Source organism: Myotis myotis, unplaced genomic scaffold (genome assembly GCF_014108235.1).
Source record: "Myotis myotis isolate mMyoMyo1 unplaced genomic scaffold, mMyoMyo1.p scaffold_m19_p_15, whole genome shotgun sequence".
In the NCBI taxonomy this organism is placed as follows: domain Eukaryota; kingdom Metazoa; phylum Chordata; class Mammalia; order Chiroptera; family Vespertilionidae; genus Myotis; species Myotis myotis.
In genome coordinates, this window is record NW_023416319.1 from 21,036,188 (window position 1) to 21,058,226 (window position 22,039).

At 44.3% G+C, this 22,039-nt stretch overlaps 3 protein-coding genes across 9 annotated transcripts in view; 1 reads left to right on the plus strand and 2 right to left on the minus strand.

Moving 5' to 3' along the window:
- The window catches only part of BLNK (B cell linker), a 71,777-nt gene that overhangs the window by 12,572 nt on the left and 37,166 nt on the right, over positions 1 to 22,039 (plus strand). For 2 of the 4 annotated variants that reach the window (XM_036336483.1, XM_036336484.1), the window contains exons 2-3: positions 11,167 to 11,232; positions 14,760 to 14,809. In XM_036336483.1, coding sequence (XP_036192376.1) covers positions 11,167 to 11,232; positions 14,760 to 14,809 — 116 coding nt within the window. Of the gene's footprint in view, positions 1 to 11,166; positions 11,233 to 14,759; positions 14,810 to 17,103; positions 17,230 to 22,039 lie in introns of those variants that run through there. The other 2 variants (XM_036336486.1, XM_036336485.1) reach the window with 2 other exon arrangements.
- Positions 3,280 to 4,165, minus strand: LOC118669921 (heterogeneous nuclear ribonucleoprotein A0-like). The gene has a single exon (XM_036336488.1). It carries the CDS (start codon positions 4,144 to 4,146, stop codon positions 3,295 to 3,297), a length of 852 nt encoding a protein of 283 aa, XP_036192381.1. The 5' UTR covers positions 4,147 to 4,165; the 3' UTR covers positions 3,280 to 3,294.
- ZNF518A (zinc finger protein 518A) overlaps positions 4,970 to 22,039 on the minus strand; it is a 92,829-nt gene continuing 75,759 nt past the window's right edge. For all 4 annotated transcript variants that reach the window (XR_004972174.1, XR_004972171.1, XR_004972173.1 and 1 more), the window contains one exon: positions 4,970 to 5,539. The gene's annotated coding sequence lies outside the window, so the exon portion shown is untranslated. The remainder of the gene's footprint in view (positions 5,540 to 22,039) is intronic.

Genomic DNA, 22,039 nt, shown 5'->3' on the forward strand with positions numbered 1-22,039 from the left:
GCTTTTTCTTATCTGTGAAGCTCTTTATCTAACCTTCAATTCTACATGATAGCTTTGCTGGGTAGAGTAATCTTGGTTGTAGGTTCTTGCTATTCATCACTTTGAATATTTCTTGCCACTCCCTTCTGGCCTGCATGGTTTCTGTTGAGAAATCAGCTGACAGTCGTACAGGTACTCCTTTGTAGGTAACTGTTTTTCTCTTGCTACTTTTAAGATTCTCTCTTTGTCTTTAGCCCTTGGCATTTTAATTATGTGTCTTGGTGTGGTCCTTTTTGGATTCCTTTTGTTTGGGGTTCTCTTTGCTTCCTGGACTTGTAAGTCTATTTCTTTCATCAGATCGGGGAAGTTTTCTGTCATGATTTCTTCTAATATGCTTTCAGTATCTTGCTCTCTTTTTCTGGCACCCCGATAATTTGGATGTTGGTACGTTTGAAATTGTCCCAGAGGCTCCTTACACTATCTTCATATTTTTGGATTCTTTTTTCATTTTGCTTTTCCGGATGGGTGTTTTTTGCTTCTTCATATTTCAAATCTTTGACTTGATTCTTGGGATCCTCTAGTCTGCTGTTGGATCTCTGTATTTTATTTTTAACTTCAGTTAGTGTATGCTTAATTTCTGACTGGTCCTTTTCCATTTTTTTGGCATTCTCATTAAGATCCTTAAAGGTCTCACTAAGTTCCTCGGAGGTTCGTAGAAGATTCTTGAGTAACCTTATAACTGTGGTTTTAAACTCTATGTCCCCCCATTAGTTTGCTTTCCTCCATTTCTTTCATTTGTGACATGTTTCTTTGTCTCCGCATTTTTGGCTGACTGTGAGGACCCGTTGTGTCTATAGTGGAAGAACTGCTGTGTTGGAGACACCCTTATGGGGCAGGACTTGCTTCAGTGGGGCTTTGGTGCTCACTGAGTCTGCTTCTTGAGTGTGTCCCTTATAGATGTGAGGAGTTGAAATCTGGTATCTGACCAGGGGTACCCTGGCTCCTGGATCTCCAAGTCAACCACTGTGTGGGTCCACCCAGCAGGAGCTACAGCGATATCAACAGATTTCTCTTCTTTGTTTGGAATTTGGAAGTTTTGGAGCTCTCTGACCCAGCTGCATTTTGTTGGGTTAGGCTGCAAAAGCACAAGTGATTCCTTTGGCCACTGGCACAGCTTGGGTGGGGATGTAAATTGAGTGGGGTGGGGTCTCAGAGAATCACCAGGGCAGAGCAAACAGCAATGGCTGTCATCAGCGGCAACTCCTCGCGTCTCCATGACTGACTCCGCGTCTCTGAGTCCCTGAGTGCAACGCCCCCACAGCAACAATGATCCCTTCGAGCAGCTCTGCGAGAAGGCCACCCTCGCTTTCTAACCCGCTACAAGACAGTCCAGTTTCTCCCCGTAGGAGTCTGGGACCTCAGAATCTCGTCTTAAACGAGCTCAGTGCATTCGAGAGCTTGTATCCCCTTCTGATTGAAAAAAAAAACGAGCACCCAGGTGCAGCCACCTGGCGCCCGCCTTTGTACATCTGTTCTTGGTGCCTCTGCACCTCCTACTCAGTCTCAATGCACTTCTTTCTTTCCTTCTAGTTGTAGAACTTCCACTCGGCCAGCTTTCCCGTGGTTCTGGATGATAGCTGTTTCATCTTATAGTTGTAGTTTCAATGTTGTTGTGGGAGGCAGCACGCATAGGTTTATACCTTATGCCGCCATCTTGGTTCTCTCTCCCAGCCTTTACTTCTGAGCATGTTCTGACACCAGAGAGCTCGTGCCACAGTCCCTCCTGCCACCTGCATACATCGCCATCTCTCTTTCCCCCTCCTCCGGTCATCGGTCCCTTTCTCTTTTCTCTCTGCCCCTCCCTAAAGACTGCAACAAGCCCTAAGATTCCATGCTTCCCTCCAGCAACAAGTCTGGCCTTGGGGACCAAGCAAGGGCACGTGTGTCCCCAGTAAAAAGTACATGGCTGGCAGAGGGACTAGATGCCTTCTGCAGGGACAGAGAGGAAGGTCCCAAAGAGGCAGCTGGTCACCTGCCCTGGTTAGGGACCAAGTTGAAACAAGTTAGAAGGTGACACCCACGGGTGGTTGAGAGCACAGGTTCTCTGTTGGGGTTCATCCCCAGCAGGTCCAGGGGTTCCCAAAGGTAAGGATGGAGTCGGCGAAGAAGGAAATGACACGGAGGCAGCGTTCAGTTGATCATCATAGCCAGGTTCCGTCTTTATTGTCCTGTTACATCTGTATTTATACTAGTTGATTTTAATCCTATCCATTCTATCCCAAAGGTTAGGGCGTTTCTTACCTCCATTCCAAGGTTACCCTATTGTTCTATTAAGCTACAGGGAAGTAACTGAAGGAGATTATCCTAAGTAAAGATTGATTAGCTAGCCCTGACTGGTTTGGCTCAGTGGATAGAGCATCGGCCTGCAGACTGAAGGGTCCCAGGTTCAGTTCCGGTCAGGGGCATGTACCTTGGTTGCAGGCACATCCCCAGTAGAGGGTGTGCAGGAGGCAGCTGATCCATGTTTCTCTCTCATCGATGTTTCTGACTCTCTGTCCCTCTCCCTTCCTCTCTGTAAAAAATCAATAAAATATATTTTAAAAAAAGATTATGTAGCTTAAGCATTATTGTTCATAGTTAAAGTGATTAACTACCTGCCTGGCACTTAGTTAAGGGGTTTTACGAATTTATTCCTTTTTTTTTTACGGTCAAACACAATGATTTATTAAAAATAAAACGTAAAAATGATTTTTGTACATATGCTTCCAAATTTCAGGCTTGGGATCCAAGTAGATTTCATAGAAAACGCTGTAGCCAGGTATCAAGTCCTTACAACAAAGTAAACTAACCCCCCACCACAACCCCCACCCAGGTTTTGGCTACAGAATCAGCAAGTTCACTCCCTCCCCCCCCCCAAAAAAAAACACACAAATTAAAACAAGACATTTTGCTAGTATAAAAACGACCAAGGTCCAAGTAATAATTAAAAAATAGAGTCTATCAATAACTAACACAAAAATGTGTAGGTGGGGCAGAGTCCATCTTGGAGAGGTGGCAGGCAGATAGGGCAATACCCCTAAGGGTAAGCAGCCTTAGAAGCGGCTCCCCCAAAGGCAAACGGGGAAGGCGGTGGGAGGGAAAGGAACTCAGGAGTTGACCCTGGGGTTGTTGAAAACAGCTACCCCTAAAGTCAACACGGACATTAAAATTTTGTTTAGAAGGAACTGCCTCCATAACCACCCCCACCGCCATAGCCACCTCTGTAAGGTGCGCTGTTACTGCGACCGCCCCAGCTGCTGCCTGGGCCGCCGCTCTTCATGGGCCGTAGGAGGACTGGTGCTGACTGTAGCTGCCGGAGCCGCTACCGTAGTCGCTTCCGCCGTAGGACGAACCCCCGCCGCCGCCGCCTCCGTAGGCATTGTAGCCGCCGCCATAAACACCGTAAACACCGTAAACACCGTAAACACCGTAAACACCGTAAACACCGTAAACACCGTAAACACCGTAAACACCGTAGCTGTTGTAGCCGCAGCCGCCGCCCTTCGACAGGCCCTTCTGATCAGGACCACCGCCGCCACGGCCACCTCGGCCCGACCGGGAGCCGCCTCCGCCTCCGCCTCCGCCGGAGTGGATCTCCTCCTTGGGGACGGCCTTTTTCACCTCCACGCGATGGCCCTGGATCGGATGGAACTTGCCCACTGCAGCCTTGTCCGCCGCGTCGTGATTCTGGAAATACACGAAGCCGAAGCCACGCTTCTTGCCGGACCGCCTGTCGGCAACGATCTCGGCTTTCTCCACGGTGCCGAACTGCGAGAAGTGCTCGATCAGGTCGCCCTCGGCCACGTCTCCTTTCAGGCCCCCGACAAAGAGCTTCTTCACCTTGGCGTGGGCACCGGGCCGCGCCGAATCCTCCCGGGACACCGCCCGCTTCAGCTCCACCGTGTTGCCGTCTATGGCATGGGGAGAGGCGGCCATGGCGGCATCGGCCTCCTCCACCTTGGAGTAGGTCACGAAGCCGAAGCCACGGGAGCGCTTGGTCTGGGGGTTCACCACCACCACGCAGTCCGTCAGGGTCCCAAAGGCCTCAAAGTGGCCGCGCAGGCCCGACTCACTCGTCTGCACATTGAGGCCGCCGATGAACAGCTTACACAACTGGGAATTCTCCATCTCCAAGGCCCGGGCCTCCCCCCCCCCCCCGCGCCCTGCGAGCTCCGAGGTGTCGCCGTTATCGTTGGCTAAGGCCTCTTCACAGATGGGGCCCGGCGGTTGCTGGAGCCGCCACCGCTGATCACAGACAGGGAAGGGAAAGAAGGAAGGGGAGAGATGCGGGCTAGAGGGCGAGCCGAGGAGAGACTGGAAGACAACCAAGGCCCAGCTACTGCCACCTCCGATCCCCTATCAAGGCCAGCAGGTCCAGGGGTTCCCAAAGGTGTGGATGGCCTCGGCGAAGAAGGAATGACACGGAGGCAGCGTTCAGTTGATCATCATAGCCAGGTTCCGTCTTTATTGTCCTGTTACATCTGTATTTATACCAGTTGATTTTAATCCTATCCATTCTATCCCAAAGGTTAGGGGTTTCTTATCTCCATTCCAAGGTTACTCTATTGTTCTATTAAGCTACAAGGAAGTAACTGAAGGAGATTATCCTAAGTAAAGATTATGTAGCTTAAGCATGATTGTTTGTAGTTAAAGTGATTAACTACCCGCCTGGCACTTAGTTAAGGGGCTTTACAGATTTATTCCCTGCCTTAGTCCTGTTAATCCCTAACTCCAGGGAAAAAAATCCCCACCTGGGGAAACAACCTTTCTCGGGGAGGTGGGTCTGTTTAAAACACAGTGCTAAGAGGGGGAGCAAACATATGCCATATACGCCAGGTCCCTTGAAACATCAGCTGTGCAGATGTTTCTTCCCTGCAGCGATTGTGTCAAGCAGCAAGGGTGGACTGGCTTCCGGCAAATTCCCCCATTTTTACTTTTTAAATGACAGCGCGTGTAAATCAGTGGCCACCTCTCGGATTGGGTTGTTTAAGACTCGGAGAAGACTTGTTTGTGACTTTGCCAACAGGTCAGTCCGAGGCTTAACCTTATATCGGCTCCCCACAGTTCTCATGTCAGATAGCCTGACTTTGAGTCCCATCTTTGTCGTTTGTTGGGTGAAGGACCTGGGGGAAATTACTTAACTTCCTGGAGAAAACTTCTCATCTATAAAACTGGGATAATCACAGCAATGTGCATATACAATGTGTATGTGAATACACTACTGAACTGTACACATAAAAATAGCATAATTTTTATGTGGTTATTTTTTATCCCAATTTTCTTAAATGGGGATGATTATAGGGCCTACCTAGAATTGTACGGGCGAAATGAGATAATGCCTGCAAAGTACCTGGCACATAATCCATGCTCAGTAAGTGCTGGCTTTCACCATTGCTGCCGTTGATTAACTGAGTCTGACTGGCGTGGCTTCTTGGGCTCTGCCTGTGACTGTGGCTCCGGGCTGTGGAAGAAATCCCTGCCACGGAAAAGCTGATCCTCTAACGGGAGACTCCAGCCACGTCTGGAAAAGGAAAAAAACAGGGCATAATGGCAACATTTCCCTACAGTACAGTTTCCTCCCTTACAAGAAAGGAGGTTGACCCAGGACATTCCTTAAGGCTGCCACACTGCCAAATTTCTGTGACTACTTTAATGACAGGTAAAATTAGGAGCAGGCTCTCAAAGCTGTGTGATCTGAGACAAGCAGAATGACCTCTCTGGGCCTCAGCACCTGCATCTGTGAATGGCATTGGGGGTGCCAACTCAGCCTTGGGAGGCTGCCTCGGATTATCACCCATGGAAGTGACTGTCAAAACTTCTGTGCCGGCTCTACCGTGGACTCACTGTCCAGATGGAAGCAGACTTGGCTGCCTACTTTGAAAAGCTAAATATAACATCAGTAAAGTCACAGCAAGGCCCAGGAAGTGGGGCACGAGGAAGTTGGGCCAGAGGCTATGAAAAGGGCAGAGGGGGAACTGGGGACAAGTTCTGCTGCATGCAAATACCAGCTTAGTCACTAAAAAGTGCCATTCTGTTTCAAAATGACGGATGGTGGCCAGAGACTTCAGCTTTGAGACAGAAATTACCCAAAGGGAGATATTTTGTGTGAATCACCCTTCTCTGTCTATACCTGTCCCCAGGTTTCACACAAGTCACAAGATTTTAGTCCGGGACCTCTCTCCTGCATTACAGTCCAAGAGGGCAAGATCTGTGTTGAGCTTAGCTCTGCACCCTGCATATGCCTTGCCCAGTGTGCATTCACAGAGTATTGGAATAAATAACAAACGCATGTCTTGTGTAAAACAAATAATAACCTTAAACTTTAAGGGGAGCCCCCCAAAATCAGTGAATCAAGATAAACAATATAGGGTGTCCCAAAAAATGTATATAAACTTCGTATAATTTTTAATTCCAATGAGTTAAACCTGAAAAGGAAGAAACATCAATTGAATTATCACGAATTCAGTATTAAGTATAATATTTAAAAAATTATTTAGTATAATATTTTACTGTATTTAGTATAATATTTTAAAAATCAAAATTAATACAAAAAAAATCCCTCTTGAAGAAAATATTGACATTTTAAATGAAGACAGGACTAGCCCTAGCTGGGTAGCTCAGTTGGTTAGAGTGTCATCCCAGTATGCCAAGGTTGCAGGTTCAATCCCTGGACAGGGCACATACAGGAATCAACCAGTGAATGTATAAATTGATCTCTCTCTCTCTCTCTCTCTCTCTATCTCTCACTAAAAATCAATAAAAACATATCCTTGGGTGAGGATTTAAACAAAACTGAAGATGGGACTAGTACTGCTGATTTATTTTGCCTTAGGCCCCAATAAGGTGGGGCAGCGCACTGTGTCCAGGCAAATTTCTCTTTGAGAGCTGTTGGCCTTGTGGCCACCGAGTGTTTCTTCTGCCCAGATGAGGCCTGAAAGGACACTCCTAACATTACCCCAGTGCTTTTGCTATCCCATGGCCATGGCTTGAGCTGGGGCCCAGGAGAGTTGCCTTCATACTGATCTCCCAGCCAGCAGTGTCCCCATGCCCAGGCCTCCCCCTAATCCATTCTTCTCCCCAGTCAGGACACACCCCTGAGCAAAGGTCTCTGAAAGGGCTTCCCACCACGTATAAACCCCATCTCCTGGGCCTAACACAGACCTTAACTCCTTGCACCCCAAGCTTAAATTTTTACTATACCCCTCCCTCCAATACCCCAATTCTTGCCACTCTCAACTTCTCACTAGACCCCAACACCCCAGACAATTTCACCTGTGAGCCTTTGTACTTGCTGTTCCACTACCAGGCTGCTGTTCCTCACTCTTTTTGCCTGGTGAATTTCTATTTTGCATGAGGATCCAGCTCCCAGGTCTCTTCATCTTAAAACCTTAAATCAGTTATCCCCTTCTTAGGATCCTCCCAGCTCTCTGATCTTCCCTGTTCCCAGCAAAGAATTATGAGTAGTTTTCACTTGTTACCTATCTGGATCATATGAATTTTTAAAAATTAGCTTGTATTACTTTCACAAACTAAAGCATTAAAACTAGTTTCAGTTTAGGACCCCCCAAAACAGTTTAAGATATAAGATACAAAAGATGTCACATGAACCAAATAATATTTCACAAATTGCTATTAGACTGGAGATTCAATGACCAATAACTAGTGCTACTAATTTAGGGTACATAAAATAAAACTTAAAGCTGCAAAAGACCCGAGTTAAGATTCAGGGATAAAGAAGGAGGAGGAAGTTCCCTGCTCTTTATGTTTGCAAAGAGTTGCTTTAATATGAGACCTACTTTAATCCTAAATCCAGATTAAACAGAGATTTTCTTATTGTAGTAACTACTAATAGCGGGCAGGTGGGAAGTTACTCTGTAACAACTATGTACTATCTCCCAATAGTTCCATGTGGGTACTGGAATTTTGGGGCAAATGCTTTGTAAAGTATATGATTGTCTAACCCAGCAGTACTCAACCTGTGGGTCACGACCCTTTTGGGGGTCGAACGACCCTTTCACAGGGGTTGCCTAAGACCATCAGAAAACACATATATAATTACATATTGTTTTGTGATTAATCACTATGCTTTAATTATGTTCAATTTGTAACAATGAAAATACATCCTGCATATCAGATATTTACATTACGATTCATAACAGTAGAAAAATTACAGTTATGAAGTAGCAACGAAAATAATTTTATGCTTTGGGGTCACCACAACATGAGGAACTGTATTAAAGGGTCGTGGCATTAGGAAGGTTGAGAACCATTGCTCTGAATGGCTCCATCCACACCAAAAAGCTTTGTAGCATATGGGTTCTAAATCCTTACCGAACCAGAGAACATTCTTCCCAGGTACCCCTCAACCCACAGGGTTTTGCAGACCTGCGCTAAACTTAATTGTGCACCACTATTCGTATTATCCAACAGAAGGCCCAGCTTCCAGAATCAGAGACATCTGCATGCAGGTTTATGGGAAATCACGATTTTCTCTGGGTACAATGATTGTGTATAATCTTTCCATTTTGTTAACTAAAACCCAGTCAAACAGTTTTTGCAGAACAAAGGGAAGGCTTGCCTGAAAGGTGAATTCAGATATCCTACTCTCTCAGGGCAGAGCCACGTTATTAGGAAGAAAATAAAACGTGGCCTGATCCTCCAATCCTGTCAACATGCTTCTGTATATATGTATGTAAAACAGATATAAAAGGCATACACTAAGGTCATGCTATCAAGAGTCAAATACTATAGAAAAGTTTTCATTGTAGAGTAAAAGTCTCCTTTTTATAAAGTAGGAGCCCCTTCCCCACTCCAAGCCACCAGTCCTCACTGTCCAGATATAAGGACTGGTAGGGCCTGAAATCCCCTTATCTGTTTGCCAAGCTGTGTGCCCTGCTACTGGGCAGTGTCCATTCAGAGACAAGGGGTTCCCTTTTCTAATTTGTGTAAAAGCACTCCATTGGCTCTGAAAACCACCTTTTAATGACCTCTTGTGTATCTTGCTAGAAAATTATGCACATACCAGCACATATGCGTGTATATGGTCTTTCCCCCCAACAAAGATGGCACATACTACATACTATTCTGAACTGCCCTTCCTTCTTTTTTCCTCTTCCTCCTTTTCCATTTTTGTTTAACTTAATATTTCTTGGGGATTTTTATACACCAGCAATACAGATGTTTGTTTTTTAAAAAAAAGGGGTCTGTGGTATTCTGTCATATAGCTTTATCAAAGTTTATTTAAGTAGTTCCCTTTTAGTGATTGATGGGTGTTTAGGTTGTTTCCAGGTTTTTTCAGGGGAAGGCAGAAAGGATGAGGGTTATTATAGATAATGCTTATATCTGTACAATGTGGATATCTATATAATAGTATAATTTTATGACCATGTTCATAAGGCAATTCCTAATAGTGGAATTTCTGGGTCAAAAGGCATGGACAGTTTAAATTTTGACAGATAATGACTGTAACAATTTACATTCCCAAGAATATCTGTATTCTCATACCCTCATTAACCATTTGTATTGTCACACGAGTTAAGTTTGGCCAGTCTGATAAGCAGAGCATATCTCACTGTTGTTTGATTTAGATTTCTTTAAATATAAATGATATGTTTTCATTGGGCCCAGCCAGTGTGGTTCTTTTGGTTGAGCATCGTCCCATGCACCAGGAGGTCACCAGTTCAATTCCTGGTCAGGGCACTTTCTGGGGTCACATTGCAGGCTTTATCCCCAGTGGGGGTTGGGGGGGTGAAGAGGGCGCAGGAGGCAGCAAATTGATGTTTCTATCTTTCTCTCCCTTTCCCTTACTCTCTCTGAAATCAATAAAAACATATTTAAAAATACATATATATCTTTTCATTGGTCTGTTGGCCACTTATGTTTTACTGTTAGCGATATGTTCACATCCTTTGCTCATTTTTCTATTGAATCATTAATCATTTTTTTACTTCGTTATAAGATTTCTTTGTAAATCAAAAATTGCAGTCATTATTGTAATTACTACCATTATTATGTGTTACAGATATTTCTTCCGCATGTCATTTATCTTTTGATTTTTGTGCGTATTACTTTTTGTTCTACAGAAGTTTCAAATACCTATGCAACCAGATTCACTAATCATTTTCTTTATGGATTTTCTATGTGTGTAACTTTTAAATGACAATTAAAATTACTAGGTAGAATTTGGAAAATTAGGAGCAGATCAAAGCAGCCCTAACGGGCCATAACACTTAGCCAATCCAGCTGCTGGCAGAGAGGGGACCCTAGCGTTTTCCTAAGTGGCATTTTCATCTCGCTTTCATCCTGACTAAGATTGTCTTAAGCAGCAGCTCAACCTGCCCAGCCCCAGGTGGGTAGTGGGGGAAGGAAGAGCTGGCATTCCTCCAGGTGGCAGGTGGGGACTCTATACCCTCCACCTGCCCCAGGACTGGGTTGGATTAGAAAAATGCCTATTTTTCTTGTATCAATGTAGAAACTCTATTTTCTCCCAAAGACACTATTTTTGCAGCTGTTTGAAGTTTGTATATTTTCCATGCCGCAGAGCTTCACAAAACTGAAGAAGAATGTTAATGTTCAAGTTTTCTTATCCTGTGTTTAGAAGTTGGTGTTTTTTTTTTGCAGATCTTGGTGTTAATAGACCAAATAAATAGGTATTCCCAGTCAAAAAAAAAAAAAAAAAGTTAGTAAAGTTAAAAAGTTAGTAAAGTTAATGAAAAAAATTTTGGACCTGATTTCAGCCTATCCTGTGAGCTTCAAGATAGGCCCCATTCTTGCAATATAGGGGCTGAGAGGACAGTAAGTGATGAACAATGAGGCTTATGATGGGATCAGAGGGCTTGGACCTCACATGTCTCCTTAGAACAGACAGCTCTGGGAATCAGAATTCCCCTTCACAGATGCCTGATGGGGCCACGGCCCAATGACCACATTCCTTATAGAACCATAGAATCAGTCACCCTTTCCCTCTACTCTAGTAGCAGATGGTCAATTCAATTAAATACGATTAATTAAACTTAAAGAAATACAATATAATTCATGCTATTTGGGATTTTATTGTAAGGTTCTATCTCTCTTTTCAATAGGATAGATTTTTTTTAAAAAAATCAACGTAGTTATTAAAATTTTATGTTTAATTTTTGTCTCTTACAGGCAGCTTCAAAAGATGGTCCATGATATTAAAAACAATGAAGGTGGAATAATGAACAAAATAAAAAAGTAAGTTAGACTCCAGAGCACTATATGAGCACTAATCTGAACATGTTATGCCAGCCTGCGAAAGGGAAAAAACAAAGTTCTCTGGTTCCGAGTGAGGAGTTGCAACCTCTTTAGCATGTAACCCTTTCTTACTCCTGGCGGAGTCCACGGCACTCAGAGCCACATTCAGGAATCCTGCTGAGAGAACGGGGTGGTTCTCGGGGCACTTCACTTCCCCCCTCACTGCTCAAAGGGTAAGCGATGCCATTTGAGGTGCTGAGCAAATGTCAAAATGACGTTTACTGAAGTAGGAAATCAGCTTCCAAAACCATTCAGCTAAGGGTCATGAGGACACAGTTGGAAAAATCCTAAAGAGAAGTTACAAGAACACAGCCCAAGCTCCTTTAGGATGCCATACCTCTCTTCCATATTTTGATTTCTGCTTTTTCAGTTATTGCCTTAAATGGTGTTTTCAATTGGCACTTGTAGAGGGAAAGCTAGAATTCTCCATCTTCCTGTACACCCCAAATGCTTAAGCTTTTGTTAAGAGAAGAGAAATTGTACATAATATTGTACATACTCGCATTTGACACTCAAAATCTAAATTAAGCAGAAAGGGGAACTGTTATTTGTTAAGTTTTTAAGTTGTGTGTGTTTTTTTTTTAAGAAAGTAATATAGATTCACCAGGGGGGAGGAAATAACCAGAGTTCAGAGTTGTATAGTCAAAAGTTTCTACTTCTTCATATCCCCACTTTAGCCTACTCCCCAGAAATGGACATTGTCATGTGTGAGTTTGGTATATAAATCTATATGTATAAGCTTATACAGACATGTACATACAATGACATGGATACAATGCATGCCTATACACACAAACATTTTCATCATGAATGGTATCATATTTATAATCCATTCTACCAACTTGCTTTGTTTGGTGATTTTACTTAATAGCATATCATGCACATCTTTTTTGGTTGGTATGTGAAAATAAACCATATTCCCTTTTAAAAAGCTGATTAATAATCTACTAGAAATGTATTATTGTTCATTTCACCAAGCATATATTGTTGGATATTTTTTAAAGATGGGGGGAAGGTTGGAATTTAAACTAGAACATTTTTGGAGGGCAATTTGATAATATCAATTTAGATAAGATCAAAATTTTGTGGGCACTTCTTTCAGTTTAACTGCCACGAATAATATTTTAATAAATATCCTTTGCAGACTCTGAGTATACTAGAAAAATAAATTCCTGAAATGAAATTTCTGGGTTGAAGGATATGTGCCCTTGAAGTCTTTATGGATGTTAGCAATTTGCTTTCCCAAAATTTTGTACCACCAATGGTGTATGAAAGTACATTGCCTTCAGAACAGAGTATCTTCATTCTTTTTGGTCGTTGCAAAACTTAAAAGTAAGAAATCACTTTTGTGGTTTTTTCACACTATAAAATGTAAATGGGCCTCAATGTGTATAAGTGATCATCGTAAAATAGTTAAAATGGTCTGCTTGTGGGGCAATAGTCATCATGGAGGAGGAGAATTCCTCTTCCTGTCTGTCCTGTGTCTGGGAGAGGAGAGGAGTGTGATTGTTTTCATTTGTTTCAGAATTTCATTGAAATGAGAGAGCCCCACTATCACTGTTTTAATCACTAGCAATTCTAGATTATCTCACAGCTGCCAGTTTTACAATGCAGCAGTTTTCTCAATAGTATGAAGCCTCTATATAAAATGGCCATTCCATGGTCAGTCATACTTACAGCAGCCACAGGGCTCAAATTTTTCCAGGCAGTTTCCATTGCAGTATACCCATTGCACTTTTTGTTTTCCAAAAATGCACTTTCACTTGACAAGCTGTGTTTGTTCTCAGCTTGAAAAATATGGCTGCCATAGTCATTACCCCTGGTGAAGTCAGTGGCCCTTTGGTTTGAAGTGACTTGTAGTTCTTAGCTCTCACTCGTTGCCAGGCAACAGGTGCCACCTTGAAAGGAGGAAGCATGGTTGAACACACTGGTTTCCTAACCCAAAACTGTGACAGAGTCGTCACTGGTCACGGCCGAATGAGAAAGTAAGGACCTTGAAGTGCTGGGGGCTGGTGTGTAGCTGCTGGCTGCTAAGTGGGGCCCAAGCCACACCTTTTATTCCTGGCCTGTGTTCAGTGACCCAGTCCTTTCTTGAGTCTGTCCTTTATTCTGAGATGATGACCCTCATACATTTGTCGGGGGCGGGGGGTGGAATTAAAATAACCTTCCTTTTCTTTTAGGAAATGATTACAAAAGTGGGTAATAGTTGGTTTGTGCTTTTTGAAATTTTACTGGTCCATGAATAGACATGGCCCAGATCCAGTTTTGCTTTGTTTTTCTTCCCTACAACACCTTTGGTAATCTCTCTCTCTCTCTCTCTCTCTCTATCTCTATCTCTCTCGACCTCATCACAGGTCTAATGATCGTATCTTCCCCAGCACACCCTGCTAGTAGGTTTGCTATGAGAATTGAATGAAATAATAGATGTGGGAGTCTTTGGGAAAACGAAAAGCAGGATTTCTATACAAATATAAATATTGTTATTTTTGCATCATTACAATTCTGGTTTATAAGCCTTGTTTTTTTTGTAATCAAACATGAATTTCTGAACCTCTATTTTTTTCTCCAAGCAATGAAATATACTTTGTGTATGATGATTACCTTATACTGTATGCTGCGTCTAAAGGATGTGATATTTTAGTAAACAAAGTCTACTGGATATAGGTCTTACTTATATATTTAAAATTTTTGATTAAGTAAATCATTCTCAAATAAAACTGGTAACTGTTGTTAAAAGTAATACTCCACCATAAACTGTAGCCATCTCAAACACCGGTAACGGAAGGGAAGGTGTTGCCAATACTCATAAGGAGCTAAAAATTGGGGTGCATTTTTAAAATGTAGTTTTAACCCCCTTCTTTTAATAAGTGGGAAAGGGTTGTGAATATTCAGAATGCTTTATGTGTGTATAAAGATACCACAGAAGCTCTGAAAGAGCTTGAAGCAGTTCAACTTCTAACTAAGCGAAATATCACAACCCCCAGCCTAGAGATACTCACTGCTCACTTATTTGTCAGTTTTTCAATAGCACACAAACAATTTCAGCCCAACCTACAATTAAAGTGCTCATGAGAACTCATTTTTCCTATTAAAGTGTTCATTAATTATTTATTAAAACAGAGTACATCGTCCCTTACCTTCCTATCGACCAATCAACATTCATCACTTACCTTCCTTGAACCTCTGGACTCAGTGCTTATACTCTGACCTCTCAAAGCCCTTTCTCTGCTTGGCTTCACCTTTGCCAAGTCACAGCCACATTCTGCACTGGGGACAAGGGGAGAGCTGGAAAACCTCTGGTTAATGGCTTGGCTACATTTTCAATATATTTGGTCTTTCGATGTAATGGGTCCAAAAAAAGCCATTATTCTATTCGTTATCTCTTATCTCTATATCTGCTTATATTGTGGGCCTTGACAACAGATGTCCTACCCACTGACCTTTTGTCTAATGACCTTTTCCCACAGGCTGAAAGTCAAAGCACCTCCAAGTGTTCCTCGAAGGGATTATGCTTCTGGTAAGAGTATTTCTAAAATACTTGGATTCTTGACTAATTTAAGGTGTATATTTACTTCTTGAAAAGAGAACTATGTTCTATTCACATGGAAACAAAAGGTGCCCATTTTTCAAAAATATTTTTTTATTGATTTCAGAGAGGAAGGGAGAAGGAAAGATTGAAACATCAATGATGAGAGAGAATCTTTGATTGATTGCCTCCTACACACCCCCTACTGGCCCACAACCTGGCCATGTGCCCTTGACCATAATTGAACCCTGGACCCTTCAGTCCACAAGCCAAGGCTCTAACCCAGCCGTGGGCAAACTACGGCCCGTTTGAAATGAATAAAACTTAAAAAAAAAAAGACCGTACCCTTTTATGTAATGATGTTTACTTTGAATTTATATTAGTTCACACAAATACTCCATCCATGCTTTTGTTCCGGCCCTCTGGTCCAGTTTAAGAACCCATTGTGGCCCTCGAGTCAAAAAGTTTGCCCACCCCTGCTCTAACCACTGAGCAAAACCAGATAGGGCAAAAGGTGTCCATCTTAATTTTAAGAATGACCGAATCCTATCCATCCATCTGACCAACCATCCATCCATCCTGTCATCTATTTATCAAACTTTTATTAAGCATCCTCCATGTGCCAGGCACATGCAAGGTCTCAGGTAGAAACACAGTACTAAACAAGATAGCGCCACACTCACAGAATTTATCATCTAGAAGGGAAGACAGATGGTGTTAAAAGCAATTACATTTCAGTGTGATCGGGAAGCACAAAGTTCTACAAAAGTATCTAATCTAATCCGATGTGGAGGATGTGGGGGAAGTGGGGAAAGGAAGGCTTCCTGGATAAAGAACTTAAAATGGATATTTGAAGGGGGTGGGGATAAATTATTGGTGGCACATGGTTACTCAATTCTTTCCCATTCCAAGTAGGATCAACTTCATCAGGGGAGAATAGTTACTCTTGAGGTTGGTAGTTTTTATGGTCTAAAATATGTTTTTAATGGCTTAAATGTAAAGATTTCTTAGATGTGGACAGCTCTATATAGCCCTCAGTAAAACAACAACAACAAAAAACCCTTATTCTTCTCTCCAAGTTCTAAAAATGAAAAGAAAACCAAGCAGGCTATACCTGTTAAGTACCCAAAGCTTTGATGGGAAAATATGAAATCATGGAGTGTCAGGTTTAATAGGAGCCCCAGAGGTCAAACAGTCTAACATCCAATCCAATGCTTAGACCCACCCCACCACAGTGTACCACAAACAAGACCCACTTTCTGCTGGGACATCTCCTGGGATGACCTCCCAAACCTGTCCGGGCCAGTCAGGGGCAGGCAGCCTTGGCGGGATATAGATGAGACCCATTTCCTTGTGGCTTCATAGTCTGTCCTGATGGCCACACGGACCCCTCCTTCTCTTGTATTTTTTACTTGGGCAAAAGCCAGGTAACATTCATCATTTATTCATCCTTTTGCCTAACCCACACACACTAGAGATCATCATTGATTTCTTCTCTTCCTTCCCCCTCTACCAAAATAAAAATAATAATAATAATAATAATAATAATAATAATCTCTAAATCCTATTAGCTTTTAAGTGTCTCTCAAATATGTTTGTCCCTCTCTGTTCACATAGCTACAGCTCAGAGCCCTGTTACAGGCTGCGTGTCCCAGTACAGAAGCTTCTGAATAGTCTTGTTAATTCCTAATCCCATGTGGTCCTCTCAACGTTCACCAAGAGTTGTTCTGAAATGCCTTTGCATTATATTCTCATGGCTTTACATCAGCAGCAGGAGGAATTGCCAACCACTGAGCCTGCATACAAGGTCCTTCAGTGCCTAGCCACAGGCTGTGTAACCCTGGACCAAGCACTCTCCTCTCCTTTTCTATATCACACAGGACTGAACAAGAAGCTCTGTCAGCTTCCCACCAACGCTAATACTGCACACGCACAGAAACACAAGCCTCTGGAGCCCCGGGCCCAGGGTGACCAAAGCTTCTCCTAAACTCCCCTGGCTTTAGGAAGTTGCCTCTTCCAGGTTGTACTTAATCTCTCTGGGTCTCAGCTGGGTCTTCTAAGCCTTTGCTGCTTGAAGTTCGATCCCTAGCATGCAGCATCAGCATTACCTGGGAGCTGATTAGAAATGTAGACTCTGCCCCACCCGAGAACTCAGGGATCAGAATTTCGTATTTTAACTAGAGCTCCAGGAGATCTGAATGTACGTATATTAAATTTGAGAAACCCTGCTATAATCTACCAACTCTCTCCTTACTGCGGCTCCTGAACGGTCAAATCCATGGAAGTTCCTGGATCTCAGAAATTCATCCTATTGCTGAGATCCCCTCACCCAGGCCTTGCCTACTCTCCTCTGCTCTGACACCCAGTCCCCAGAAAAGGTCCTTTTGGCAAAACCACCATCACCACCTGCAGTGAGTACCTCCCTTGCCATTTCCCTCTGCCCCCCCTCCTCCCCGCCCCCCAACTCATGTTCTAGAAGCATTTCCAGCTGCTTCCTCTGAGCCTTGGGGACCCTAAACAGTTACAAGCCCGGGGCCTTGGAAAACAACCCTGACAGCTCCTCCTGAACGTAGGGGGTCTGCAAGGTCCCTGAACGTGCCAGTGCTTGGAGACCTTAGCCCACCAGGCCTCCAGAGCCCCAGAGCCCAGTCAGGCACTCTCTGGAGGCCTTGAGTCCACCAAAGACTCCTGAAACAGCCCCACCTCTCTCCCCCAGATATGGGAATTATGTCCTTTTTCCAGTCCCGGAAGCAAATGGCTTCCCCACCCTCTACCCAGGAAAATGTGTTGACCTTGGTGATAGAGACCTTCAGGAAGCAGAGGATGGAAAGGGCCAATGCCCACAGTGGTCAGCAGAAGAGTCACCACAGTCCCTCCTCTCCTTACAGGAGTGGGGAACCTTTTTCTGCCAAGGGCCATTTGGATATTTATGACATCATTCATGGGCCACACAAAATTATCATTAAAAATTAGCCTGTTATACTTGGTCAAACCTGATTTCCCAGATGAAGAAAATGCACCTCAGGAATGTTAAGTAACACGCCCAAGGTTACTGCAGCCACTACAGGAAACCCACCCCAGCTCCCATCCTGCTGTTCCTCCCTTTGACCCAAGCTGAGATGGTTACACTTTTCTGGGTAATTTCTTACTATTTTGAACCCCCAGAGCTTTTGACAATAACACCAGAACCTGCTTTCCAGTTCCTGTGCTTTCATAGTTAAACAACCTCTAGTGTCTTTGTCTGGCTCAGGAGCTGGCGGGTGTGTATGTGTGTAGAGAACCAGTTGTGGTGACCCCAGAGCCTGCTGAGGTCATTGCAGAAGCTCCCGTGATCCCTGCACAAGCCCTGAGAGGTCAGAACTGAATAAGGCCTCTCTCCTTGTGTACTTGGGCTCTGCTATCCAGAGGCTGCTGTGCTGTCCCTAGGAGGCCCACCCTTTGCTCCCACCACTGATGTCATGCAGGGAAGACATCAGAGAAGTGATGGGGGTGGGCAGAGGAAGTTACCTGCACAGGGATTTCTGGGTAAATGTCTGCCACAGAAGAATGGGATACGCATAACAACCCTTTGTCCACAAAGGAAGTGAAATATAGCACAGCTTTTTCTTCCACGTCCTCAGTGAAGCCAGCATTCACTTGGTTTTCCGTCTCCTCATTTATACTCTAACTGGTGCTGCCAACAAAGTTCACATGGGGAGAGCTGATTCCACATCAGTCCTGCCTCATGGAACTAAGAATAAAGGAATGAAATTTGGACTCAAAGGTATTTTATAGCCAAGAGACGATCATCCAATTCAAGCTTTTCATGTTAGGAATAACTGGAAACCACAGAGGCAAAGTGACTGCCAAGGTCACACGGCCAGGTGATGGCTAAGCCACAACTATGTCCCCCTCTTATGCACACTCACCACCCTGTTAATAGGGCCCTGGGTAGGGATGAATAAACATACCAAAAAAGGGAATTTCAAAGATGCATTTAGACTCAAATCACCTCTCCTAGCCAGGCTGGATCTGGCCTTGGCCTCAGTTTCCACACTAAGTCACATTCCTTTATCTTTTCAGCATGTACCTAGTGGGACTGTCCACTCACAGCCTCCCCTGCCTTACAGTTCTGTTTTATATTCCTTCCCTGAATCTGTCCCCACCACCAAAGCTGGTCCACCTGCCTTCCTTCTTCCCTTCCTGCGTCCCACTGCAGTCTTCCCATTGGTCCCTGCATCCCACCACCAGCTCTGTAGGAGGAGAAATGGGAGGACTCCTGGTCCAGGGCACAGCCAGAGTAGAATCAGAGCCACAGCTGAGGCTGTGTGTCAGACACCAGCTGTGGAATGCACCCCTAAAGTCCATGGCCGAGATGCCACCAGCACAGCCCCACAGTCTCTGAGGCTCCTGAGGACTCAGAACCGAAAGGCTGACTTCATCCCCTTGCCTTCACCCCTTCAATCAAGATCACTCCACAGAGCCCTTTGCTGTCCTTCCAGCCATCCCTCCCCTCCCCAAGACCCCCAGTCTATTTCAGCCTTCATGTCTTCATGGCTGAGTTACTCAAACACCATACTCATTAGCCTCCCCATCTCCAGCTTGTAACTAGGACCACAGTGTCCCTTGGCTGGCAGTGACTCTAGCTTTGTTTTTCCTCCTGGCAAATTCTCCTGTGACTCTCCAGTGGAGCTCATTCATTCTGTGCACATCGGTGTCTTATGGATGCCCCTTCTATCCCTCAGCTCTAAGTCCTACTTCTGGGCCTGGCACACAAGCCTGTCTTAGGGGATGAGAGGGAGATGCCCTCCTTCATCTTCATTCTCTTGCTCAAGTCCCACTGGTCCTTCAGGGCCCAGTCCAATTCCATCTTTGACACAAAGCTTCATGCCTTCACTGACCACACCTTTCTCGATCTTTCCCAGCACTGGCCATGACTCCCAGTGCTGAGACACTTATCAGGAAATTTTATACCACCTGGACTGTCTGATACACAATTGTTCTCCTCAACTCCAGGTCTTTTATTACTGTTGTACTGGGTGGCTCGGTGAGAATACCTGGAACTTTGGGGTCCTTTCGACTTGGGGTGGCATCCTGGCTTTGTCCCTTAAGCACTGCGTGAACCAAGAAAAGTTTTGTAACCTCCCCAGGCCTCAGATCCCTGATCTAGAGATAAGATTACCTATCCTTCAGGTTATTGTGAGAATTAGGGATAAAGTCCTTCAATAGTAATAACTGGGCCCTAACTCTATGTCAGGTACGCCTCTAAGCACTTTCCATGTGTCCTTTCACTTTTATTCTCTCAAAACCGTATGATATAAGTACTACTAATCATGTCCATTTTAGTGATGAGAAAACTGAGGCCTGGAGGGTAAGCAATTCACCTAAGGTCACACTGCTAACAAATCACAGAATCAGGCTTTTAAGCAAGACACTGGACCCTACATGACTTATCTTGGAGCAGACACTGAGATGGGGGCCACTGTGGCCATTGTAGGGTCTAAGTGCCAGGTGCTGTGTCCACAGGCTTGGGAGGGCCATGTGAATTGCAAAGCCTGGGTGAGGCAAGGGGACAAGTCCCTTTATTGTGTGGCAGGAAATTATGACACAGTCAATGGAGCCTAAGCCCCCAAACAGGTCCAGGACACAGTAGGAGAGGCTTTCCCCAAAAAGGAGGCCCAACCAGATTCTCAGCTTCTTCGCAAGGGCAGGAAATCCCACACCCCAAATTGAACCACCTGGCCCATATTAAACTTGAACTTACCCTCCTGAAAAGTTCACCCACTACACTAGAGGCCATCTTAGCTCCACGTCTTTGTGGTAGCCATACCACATGGTTGCCATTAGAGTGAAATAGAATTGAAATTGTTTTGAGGGTTTATTGAGAATTATCAATACCCAAGACAACAACAAGTAATACCGATACAGCATTTACTGTGTGCCAAAGCACATGTATTATATTACTTGACTCTCATAAAAACATGGGCAGGCACTATTCTTATCTTTGTTTTAAGGTGGGGAAATGGAACTTTAAACACTAAAGTACTGGTCCACTGCCAAGCAGGTGGCAAAAACCAGAGCCAGGATTGGAACCCAGGGAGCCTGGTTCTAAAACACCTGCACACCGTGGAGGCTCCCTGAAGTGCTGGAAAACTGCCCACTACTCTAGATCTAGTACGTTGGCTTGTCATGCTTTCTAGTCTGGACAATGGCCTGCAAGGTTGTGACTCTGCACTTAACCTCTAAGGCCATTTAACCAGATGATGCTGTGAGCTGCTTGTGGAACCGGAAGACAGGTGTAGCTGGAGAGGAGGGGCACCATCAAATAACCTCTACCACATGATACTTTTGTCTCTTTACTGCCTCGGTGTGTCATGATGCCCAGAGGGGGCCATTCTGGTTTTTCCTAGATTTTACCTGAATGCACAGTGGAGGGCCAGGTGGTTCACAAGAGATTTCTGCAGGAGCCAACAGATAGCCAGGCCTCCAACTCCACCCCCTACACTAGCTAGCCACATCAATTTTTAAAAAGTATTTTTTTATTGATTTCAGAGAGGAATTGAGATGGAGAGAAAGATAGAAACATCAATGATGAGAGTCGTTGATTGGCTGCCTCCTGCACACCCCACTCTGGGGATCAAGACCACAATCCCAGGCATGTGTCCTGACCAGGAATCAAACTGTGACCTCCTGGTTCATAGGTCAACACTCAAATACTGAACCATGCCAGCTGGGCTGTCACATCCATTTTTATACCCCTGCAGAGTCTAGGATGGTGCCTGCACCTGAAGCTCAAAGACAGTGAGGCAGCATGGCACTGGGGTTCAGAGCTTGCACTTGGAAGTCAGCCCATAGGGCTCAACTATTCACTATCTGATCTTGGGTGTTAGTTGTTCTTGCCCACTCTCCATCTGATTAGGAACAGAGCCTGGATGAGAATTTAGGTCTGACTCCAGGTCCAGTGCTCTTCTTACTGCACCATCCACATATTGATTCAAAGAAATCCTTGGGAGCAACACAGTATGAACTGCAGGTTCCTACTGGGTTACTCTAAGGTCCCCAAAATGTCCCTTGACAAAGATAGACATGGGTCAAATGCACCATTTCTCTGATCCCAGCAAGACTTCTCTTAATGCTGTGAGAATTGACTTTAAAAAAAAAAAGGATTTGAAATTGAATGACTATTAGATGACTGTAATAACCGTTCAAGGTCAAGTAAAGGGGACCAGGAAGCCCCAAGGC

Coding starts and splice junctions, on each gene's coding strand:
- LOC118669921 (XM_036336488.1), bottom strand. CDS start 4,146: ATGGAGAATTCCCAGTTGTGTAAGCTGTTCATCGGCGGCCTCAATGTG.